This window comes from Impatiens glandulifera, chromosome 2 (assembly GCF_907164915.1).
Source record: "Impatiens glandulifera chromosome 2, dImpGla2.1, whole genome shotgun sequence".
Classification (NCBI taxonomy): domain Eukaryota; kingdom Viridiplantae; phylum Streptophyta; class Magnoliopsida; order Ericales; family Balsaminaceae; genus Impatiens; species Impatiens glandulifera.
Window position 1 is genome coordinate 2,252,751 of NC_061863.1, and position 10,665 is coordinate 2,263,415.

The 10,665-nt window shown below is 30.9% G+C and overlaps 2 protein-coding genes across 2 annotated transcripts; both read right to left on the reverse strand.

The window, feature by feature from the left end:
- Positions 1-1,457: 1,457 nt before the first annotated feature.
- LOC124925962 (probable magnesium transporter NIPA9) lies at positions 1,458-4,433 on the reverse strand. Its single transcript, XM_047466111.1, has 9 exons — positions 4,168-4,433; positions 3,856-3,954; positions 3,629-3,758; positions 3,115-3,203; positions 2,837-2,893; positions 2,699-2,757; positions 2,168-2,288; positions 1,939-2,087; positions 1,458-1,867 (listed from the first exon to the last, which is right to left on the reverse strand). The coding sequence occupies exons 1-9, from the start codon at positions 4,276-4,278 to the stop codon at positions 1,636-1,638; spliced, it is 1,047 nt and encodes a 348-aa protein (XP_047322067.1). The 5' UTR covers positions 4,279-4,433; the 3' UTR covers positions 1,458-1,635.
- A 2,306-nt stretch (positions 4,434-6,739) lies between these two features.
- LOC124925406 (eukaryotic initiation factor 4A-2-like) lies at positions 6,740-9,552 on the reverse strand. Its single transcript, XM_047465398.1, has 5 exons — positions 9,443-9,552; positions 8,752-8,822; positions 8,514-8,611; positions 7,904-8,334; positions 6,740-7,602 (listed from the first exon to the last, which is right to left on the reverse strand). Exons 2-5 carry the CDS (start codon positions 8,817-8,819, stop codon positions 6,967-6,969), a joined length of 1,233 nt encoding a protein of 410 aa, XP_047321354.1. The 5' UTR covers positions 8,820-8,822; positions 9,443-9,552; the 3' UTR covers positions 6,740-6,966.
- Positions 9,553-10,665: the final 1,113 nt, after the last annotated feature.

Consider the following 10,665-nt stretch of genomic DNA (forward strand, 5'->3'; position numbering starts at 1 on the left):
GAGATCAACGATCTCTAACTTCAGTAGGAGTTTGTAATTTTGACATTTTCCAGTTTAATTATTTTATAGATATTTATAAAAATTTTATTCTGATCAGAAATTAAGTATTTTTCAGTTTCTTACACTTTGTATAATTATGTTTAAAGTATGATCTCACTAAAGTCAAGTAGGACCAGTTGAAAATTGACATGAAAAGATCACTTTGCATGGAATTTTCATTTCTCACATTCACGATAGGATTTGTCAATTAATTATATTGATTTATGTGATCATTGTTGGGTCTAGTTGTGCTTAAATACAACGACGAGCTCTTTGGTCCTATATTAATATAATTAATTGATAAAATTGTTTATACAACATATGATTGAGTTGACATTAAACTTCAGGCGCATTATGGTTGATACATTTATTTTTATACATACGTGACTCAGTGAGAGATTGTTGGAAATTTTAGGGTCACTAGTATAATAAATAATTGTGCAAATGTCATATTTAATATAAGCCAGAATAATGTAATCTAATCTGATTAAGTTTATGGCTTATGGGTGTATTTGTCATGAATATAAACTAAGGTTACCTAAGTGATATTTCTAATTTTATGAAGGGACTGAATTAGAAATAACTTAACTATAATAACTAACTTAATGTTAGTTATATGTAACAGTAATGGTCCCCATTGGAAGTACGGTCAATTCTTATTTGCGTCCACAATCCACATCAACAGAGAGAGAAATCTATTGACGTATTCATCAAATGGAATAACCATTCCATATAAGATTCCATATAAGGAAAGTTCAAGGAAATGGATTAAAGAATCATTCAATCCATGCAAAGTAGAAAAGTAGATTCATGATTCATCAAATTAAGGTACGCTTCTGCGGCATTCAGATTTTAATTTCTCACACATCAAATTAGAATCTAATTAAGATAAATTATAACCTATAATACTTATAAGAAAATAATTAAAATAAATTTGATATTAATTTAATTATAGAAATATAATTTTTGAATAATATTAAAATATAATTATACCGAAATATTATTCAATATATGGAATCTCTAACTTACCGATATGATTGATTTTTTTAAAGTTAATATGTTTTCTAGGTATCAAAATAATATTACCGATACCGTACCAAAATTAAGGTATACCGAAATTAAGATAAAGTAAATGTATGAATTTTTTGTGTACCAAAATTAAGGTATATCAAAATCAAAGTAAGGTAAAAATTAACATATTTTGCATACCGAAATTTTAAGTAAAGTATAAGATATAGATATAACATACTAATAACTAATTTAAAACTACTATTGTTTATAAATGATGTATCATTCATATAAATGTATTGAAAATTTTAAAAAAAATCTCAATTTTAAAATACCCATAAATTTATGCATTTAATATTAAATCACACAACATATAACTTAACCATCCAAAATAGTCTATGAAAACACAATGACACAGAAATTAATATTCTTCTTTGATATATACAGAGTAGAGTTCCAACTCTATAATCTCTAATAAAGCAAACATAGCTATTAAAAAAAGTCTTCAGCAACTGCTAAGTATTATGAATCAAAACAAATCCATTGAACCAAAAATAAAAATAAAAATTCAACACCTTTGATCTGATATTAAGCTTTCTCTTTTGATGATGGAGATGCCATCAAATGGTGTAATGTTGTTGTGTGAATAATGGCACTTGGACTTGAATCGCGAGAAGCATGTACAGATCCTGGTCTACTTCTACCACCTCCGAAATTCCTCTCACTCCCATTTTGCACTAACCGCCTTAAAACCCTAGGTAAGTAGGGTACCAGCTTCGACGATAACACCAATAAAATCACACCCGTGATAATAAAGAACCTGCACATCATTTTTCAATCTAAAAATCCATCTTTCATTTCCTCGAGAGAAGGAAGAAAAAAAAAACTTACCATCCAAGCAGAAGCAATGAGCATGGGACAGGAGAAGACGGTAATTGTTCACCTAGTACAAACATACCGGCGAGTACTCCAGTCATAATTGATGCCACAGCCGCACATGTAGAAACTACGATTGCTCTCCCGTGCTTCAAGCCCCTTGTCTGACACGATACATTAATTTTTATTATTATAAATCAATTACTTTCATCTGATGGGAACAACCAGAGGTTTGTCGAAATACCTGGTATACGAATCCAGTACCACTACAGCATATACTGATTGAAATGCAAATGGGAATCAACAATTTCGAGAATCCTTGCTCAACAAAAAGAAATCCCATCTTCGAAATTACAGCCGCCATCCTGTACTTGCAAAAGAAAATTGATGCAGAACATTCGTGTATAAGAACACACATCTACTCAACAATTAATCATACTAAAATAACCTCTCTTTACTTCTCAACATTTTTGGATTAATTTCAAATAATCCACCATCCAATTATCAATCCCCTCCTCAATCACATTTATTTTTATACCCCTATATTATTTACCCAAATAACTGGCTTTTTCAATAAGCTATAACGAACAAAGTTATTTGGAAATAACCCATAATCAAAAATATCCTAGATGAATTTTTACTCAAATAATCATTAGAACAAGGTTATTTGACAATAGCCACTTGGTTATTTAAACAAGCCTTTAGATTACAAATACGATTGGGAAAGGGCAGACTTTAAACCCGTAAAATGGTAATTAAAAGGAAAGAACTGTACCCAAATAAAATGCCAGATTCCAAGCCATATATAATTTCTTCAGTCACTTCAGACTGCATCTGTATGCAAAAGAATATGTATATATAAGGCCAATGTTAATAAAATAAAATATCACAAACAGCAGAAGCAGAAATATACCAGCTCCTGTTCTCTTCGTTGACGTCTATATATATGCAACCATCCGTTTAGTAATACCTGTATTCAGAAGAATTCTGAAACACTCAAATTCTTATAAGATTCATAAAGCAATGATTTTTCATATGCCAAGAAAAGTTTAGAAACAACATAAAGCAAATTGAGATTCAACTTAAATGTAACATAAACGTAAAAACTAGTAAAAATCAGTATTTTTTTTGAATCATAACATGTCAACTAGCTAAATAGAAAAACAATGATGCAGAGGATAGAATACCGACAAACAAGAACACGACGATACAAGCCAGCAAAGGCAAATGGAAAATCGAAACTGGAGCACTCTTTTGCTCTTCTCCTCCCGCCCCAACCCCTGCAACACCAAAGTTTTCAGCAATCGTCAGTTATCCCTTCCTTCATAAACAAAGATTATGTCATCAAAAGAAATATGGATTTAAGTTTTGTTGCACAACATCCCAACGCCCAAGTTTTGTAATAATTTGAAGAAACAAGACGAGTGAAATAATTTGTGTTGCTTAAAAAAGACTAGGGTTTCTAAGATTTGACCTAATACAAGAAATAATGGTGATTGGGTTTCTCTTTTGTTGAAGAAGACAGGATTGAACAAAAATAGGTCCTTCCCAAGGACTTGACCTATGCATAGAGACTGAGTTAAAGAAAGAAATATCCTAGTTTGACATGAAGAAATGAAGTGCTATCTTGAAATACAACAGAATTTTCATAAATTCATTTATCATAAGGTATGCTTTCAAGAGTAATATGTAAGAAACACTGTACCTATGGTGCCAATACCAGCTAAGGCTATACCAATCCAGTCAATGGTATTCATGGTTTCCTTCAAATAAAAATGGGAAAAAACTGAAAGAACTGCGAGTCCACAACCAGAAACCGGTTGAATGACAGATACCTGAAAGTTCATGAAGACGATGCCATAGTTATTACTTATTAGTAAAGAAATATAATAATGACACTGTAATTTGGTGCAAAATGGATGCACAACTTACAGGAGCTTGAGATAATGCTTGCAACATCAATAATGCCCCAAAAATATCCATAATGAAACCTGCAAACCATAGTTTGTTGAAAATATACGCCCTAATGACCTGAAATCATTCACAAAATAAGGGTTCATCATGCATCCAAATCGAAATCAGAATCAGAATCAAAATTCAACAGCAACCCGATTCATGATTCCATATCAGTCAACATATAGATATATATATATATATATATATAAGTGATGATTTATCAAATTAATATCAGCTAAATTCTCGATGAGGGTTTCGCCTGTACAAAATTGATTCGGAATTAGATACCTTGAGCTTGAAAGAGAGAGGAGGGAGGATGATGGTGCCCTTCTTCTGGAGGACTTTTCCGATGTTGTTGCCGGCGGTGGCCGCCACCGTCAGGCAGATCGATTCCCACATTTCTTCTCTCTATGGAAAGTGAAAAGGAAAAGAAAAAGAAAGTCTTTTTCCACCCCTCTCTTTTGTTTTTCTTGCAACAATCGCTGTCCAGGGAAGAGGGCGGGGTCTCCGCTGATTCTCCCTCGCCTATTCTCTCTCTCTCTCTATCTCTCTCTCACTTAACTGTTCTATAGAAGAAGGTTATGTATGTCTTAAGATAACCTTGTCCCTAATTTTTTGTTTTCATTATTTTTCTCAAACTTAGCTATAATTAGCTTTGCCTTTTTTAATCTCATCATATTAATTTTTATTTAATTGTTTTAAAACTAGGGTTTAATGTAGAGCATCCAATTTCTGACTCGAAACGAATTCACAAATTAAGTTTAAGTTATGTATTTTTAGGGTTGAGACAACCCCCAATTAACCCGGTTAAAAACGGTTAAAATTGGATCGGCTTAATAAAACAAAGTAGACTTGTTTAACCTAGTTTCTTTTGGTTCCTTTTCGTTCGATGTTAATTTGAAATAAAGAGACGTGATTTGTTTTAAAAATAGGGTTTAATCTAAGGCAGTCAATTTCTGACTCGACATAAAAATACAATCTGAATCCAATATTAAAAGAATAAATAAACTGGGTTATGTATTTTTGGGTTTGGGTTGACTCGTTTAAACTGATTAATAAACCGGTTAAAATTGGATCGACTAAACGACTTAAAGTACATCGTTGAATGTATGGTTTCTTTTGGGTTGATGTTAATTTGAAATAAAGAGACATTGTATTAATTATATCGGGTTAAATTAAGTTAGTCAGTTCAATTGGATTAATTAAAATTAATATATTAGGTTATGTTATAAATTTTGATATAAATTACTACACATGTTAAGGTTTGAGTTAGTATAGTTCAATCGGTTAATCTGAACCCGTCAACACAAATTCGACATGATTTTTCACCCGAGTTTAACCTCATTGATATGTTCATTTTCACTCCAATTATTTTACTAAATTTCATTATCCCATAATTATAATATTGAACCATGTCTAAGATACCAAAAATTAAATTTAGATTCCCTTTTAAGTTGGGTTAGTAGTAGGTGTACTAACTTTATAAATTAAAAAAAAATGAGAATTATTAAAATATGCCTTACAAATACCAAAATTCCGAGAAAAAAAATTGATGTGAGTTAATATTATCTTAAAACCTTAGTTTGAGATTCTTATGAGGCTATAAGTGTTTGAATAAGGATTCTTGAAATTGCTCAAATTCAGTTGAAATGATTCGGTAGCTCATAAGACTTATATACGAGTCAATTATCACTTATAATGTCTTAAATTAAAATGTATCATAATTTCTAAGAAACGTGATAGTTTTTAAAACTTAAAAATAAAATTGAAATATGCATAGCAATGAAATTCTTCAATCAATTTGCTCATTTTTTTCTTGTTTTTTCAAAAGTTATATTTTTTTATTTACTAATTATTAATGCTTTTAAACTGTGTATCTTTTTTTATTTTAATTTCATTTTTACTTTATTTAATAGTAGGGATAATATTATATTATTAAAAGTCAAATTCATGACAACTCATCTAATACAAAAATTGAATATTTCAAACCTTTTTTTACTCATATTACTTACTACCTTTGATTTATATTAATACTTTAATTCAACAGAACCAATGACATCCTTATATTTACAGATTTACCTAACCTCACTATAGAATTCACATAATCCACTTTATAGAAAACAATAAAAAAATGATTTAAATATGAATTTTATTTGAATAATACTGAAAAGAAAAACTCATTTCATTTATCCATTATTTTTACAAAAGTAAAAGAATGAGAGTGTGAAAATCAACTAAAATCGGTTAGTATAAGTTAACGAGTAGATATATCATAATTTTTTAAAAAAAAATAAAAAAAAAATAACAAAATATGATATTTTTAGAAGCTCCTGGATTTAAGGTTAGTATCCAAAGTTTTCAATGTTGTAAATTGTTTAAAGTTGTGACCAAAGTTTTCAATGTTGTAAATTGTCAAAGTCTCAATTATTCGTGTCTACCATGTTTCAATTTATACATTTGAGACTATATGTTTTTATACTCAAATCTTTAACATATCTCATATCTTATATGTGATATTCCTAGTCTATTTTTAGAATTACCTTGTATGATCTTTTCTATTAAACTATTACTTTATATGATTCTGCCTACAATTGTTGAATTGCAACATCTAATAAAAAAATATATATTTTGATAATAAATTACAAAAAAATAAACAAATTAGATAGATGGCTTACTAAAAACAGTTTTTAAATTCAATCTAGATAATAAAATTAATAAACTGTAAAATATTTAGGTATAGGGTTTCTCCAAAAAATTGACCTGCAATCCAGTGTTCCAAATGTATTAGATTCTAATACAGAAGAAGAAGAACAAGGTAAAAACCATTAAAATACTACAAATGAATTGAAAGAAAATAAAATAGTCTTAAAACACAAACACTAAAATAAAAACCAACAAAAAAATTGCAACATTAATGTTTCCTAATCCAATCTGAAATTAGTGTAGACAAAATCTAACAGTAAACGGTGGTTTAATTTAGGCAACAAAAGCCCCTAACTGAAAAATAGAAAGAACAAAAGATAATAACTTCAAAAAAACACATTAGTAATAAACATGTTATAGAATCTTCAAAAACTCCCTTAGAATTTAGAGGAGATCAGCAACATTGGCGGGAAGCTCTTCAACCGTCACATTATAAAACTTCTGAATATCCGCAATCATTCTCTCATCTTCTTTCGTCAAGAAGTTGATCGCCACACCCTTCCTCCCAAACCTTCCACTTCGACCGATTCTGTGAAGGTAATTCTCAGGCTGAGTTGGGAGGTCAAAGTTGATAACAAGAGACACCTGCTGAACATCAATACCACGGGCCAACAGATCGGTGGTGATGAGAACACGAGAAGAACCGGATCGGAATTCGCGCATGATGATGTCACGGGTGTTCTGGTCCATGTCACCGTGGGTGGCTGAGACTGTGTGGTCTCGGCCACGCATCTTGTCTGTAAGCCAGTCCACCTTTCGTCGAGTGTTGACAAAGATAACGCTCTGGGTTATGGCTAGGGTTTCATACAGATCGCACAGAGTCTCCAGCTTCCATTCTTCCTTGTCCACCATTATGTAGAACTGCTTGATACCTTCCAGAGTAAGTTCGTCACGTTTCACAAGGATCCTTACTGGTTTGTTCATGAACTTCCTTGTTATTTCCAGAGCCTCTGGTGGCATAGTAGCAGAAAACACTCCCACCTGGATCTTAGGTGGCAACAGCTGGAAGATATCGTAAATCTGAAGGGATTATAAGATCATCAGAAATTGAGTATGAATTTAGACTAGCCAAGATCAACATATAAAAGCATTTGGAAATAAACATACTAGTTAATTATGTTTCTACGAGGGCTAAATACTGTATTGACCTAAGTACACCTTTCATACTCCAAAACATAACTAGATTTGTATCTATTAATTTGTTGGCGGTTTCTGGCTAGGTAGAACCATTAACCGCCATACTTGAAAACAATTATGTATATCTTATGTTCGTCATCATATAGGGAAACATACTTGTAAATAAAAATGAGTGAAAAATGACCTGATCCTTGAATCCTCTAGAAAGCATTTCATCAGCCTCGTCCAGCACAAACATCTTGATTTGATCAGCGCGGAGAGATTGCCTCCTAAGCATGTCGAATACACGACCAGGTGTTCCGACAACAACATGAACTCCGCTCTGAAGAATGCGTTGATCCTCGCGAACACTAGTACCACCCACACAGGCATGAACCTTAACACCGAGATAGTCACCGAGTGCACGCATAACCTTCTCTATTTGTTGTGCAAGCTCACGAGTAGGAGCAAGGACTAAGGCTTGGCATTCAAGATGCCCATAATCGAGCTGCTGAAGAATCCCAGAGCAGAAAGTTGCAGTTTTTCCAGTTCCAGATTGAGCCTGTTGAATCACATCAAGCTTTTGGCAGAATGGAACAATTCCCCTCTGCTGAATTGCAGATGGCTTCTCAAAACCTTCAAGGAAATCAAAATTCATCAGCTAGTGAACATTTTAACAATACCGTCAACTGGAATTGTAGAATAATTTAAACAGGAAAAAAAAAAGAATCCTCATGTTGAGCACTGCTATAGCCCATCACTAAATAATTCAAAAAGAACTGCAATATTATTATCAGATTAATAAAGGTTTGCACCATAAGCATAAATTCCCCTCAGAAGATTTTCTTGTAAGCCCATGGAATCAAAGCTTTCGTAGACCTCATCATATGATGTGAAGAACTCCTCTCCCATCCTGCAACCATCAATTACCGAAAATCAATGTACTGTAGTAAACAAGTAAACATAAGAGAAAAAAAGAGTTGACAATAAATATGAGAAAAATAAAAGTATTCTTCTGCTAGGTCATATACAAAACATAAGATTAAAACTTACAAATCATTCATTTTGGCATCAAACTGCTTGTGATCAAACTGGGAACCTTCAGGAGCAGAACCAGCCATTTTCTGCAAGAGGAAACATGTTATACATTAGCAAATATTCTTTCATATCCTACAAGAGATATGTGATTTTCAGTTAAAGAAAGCCATACATAGTAGAATGGGAGAAAGCTTTTCTTAGGTCCTACAGAATGGTATCGTCTAGGGCAATGATACTATCCATATAGAAACCATACAATGATACAATGAACAAAACTGAAAAAATGCATCATTCAAAGAAAAAGGCGATTCTTTTCACCAGTTTAAATGATAGTGAAGCGAAATAATCTTATCAAATCCACAGCCAAAACTCCACAAACACAGATCAAAAAGTCTCCAACGGATAAGCTTCATAATTTCCAGCGCAATCAATCGATTAAACCAAAGAGAATACAAGTTAACGAAACAGGACATACAATAACCGATCTAGAAAACCTCTAATACATAAACATCCTCCAGAAATAGATAATCAAAATCTAAAACAATGATAAACCGTTCACTCATTGCAGTTAAAAGATAGAATCAAATGAGTTTTGATCTTTTATCAGCAAAAAAACACCGAAAACTTGCAAGGGATTCAGAAAGCAACATAACACAGCTAAGACAACAGATATACGAATCAGCGTATAGAAGAGAGAGACAAGTACCTGAGAGCGATGAAGATCTTTGAAACGAAAGATAGAGAGAGAAGTTATGGAGGCGCCGGAGAAGATGATGAAGAGTGTTGTAGAGAGAGAATGTGAAAGAATTAGGTTAGGTGTACAGAAGCGTGTATATCTATCTATCTATTGGTTCTCCTCTACCCATCCAAATTTTCAGGATTCTGTTTTCGCCCTAATCCGGATCCGACCCATTAACCTCTTTGGGCTTAGTTTAACAATATTATATATTTTTTACTTTTATAATTGCTACAAAAATATTCATACCTAACTATACTGCATATTTTTTATTTTAATTAATTTTTAAATTTATATATTAAAATAACTTATTGAAAATAATATATTCATATAATTTATTTTTAATATTTTTTAATTTAATTAATTTATTAATATTTAAAATTAATTTAATAAAAAAACATATTATTTTAAATCAAATACATTAAATTTATAAATATATAATTAAATAACGAGTTAAATATTATTAATGATTTATATAAAATTTTAAAACAATTAAAATGATTAATTTTAATAATATAAATAATATATATTCAAATTTTTTATATTAAATAATATAAATAATATTTTGATCTAATATATATATAAATATAAATATATATATATATATATATTAATTTAAGATATTAACATGTTAGAACTAATATTTTGTTATGTCAAATTAATATTTTAATAAAATAAATAATATATATTAAAATTATTTTAATTATATTTTTTTTTCAAACTATGTAATTGTGATTAAATTATAATTTTATAATTTTTCCAAACATATGAAAAAAATTGAATTTAGAATTTCAAAGTCAATTTCAAATCCACCCATTCTAAACAATTATATAGAACCTTCAAGAAACAACAATAAACATGCAAAAATCTTTTTTTCAGTTATATACAAATATAAAGATATCATTAGTGTTTTTGCATTAATCAAAAAGGTTAAGCTTATAACAAAATAATGTGATTAGTAAGATATCATTAGTGTTCTTGCATTAATCAAAAGGTGGAGCTTATAACAAAAAAACGTGATTAGTGATGCTTCATATGCTATCATAGATGAGCGAGTGAACCCATTCCTCTCTATGCTCTTCAGGTAGACCAAAGAAGAGCTCAATTAAATCCTTGCTGCAACCTATCACACGATATGCCTTCATGCGATCTCTACATATCAACCCAACTAGCTTTAGAAGCTCACCATTCAG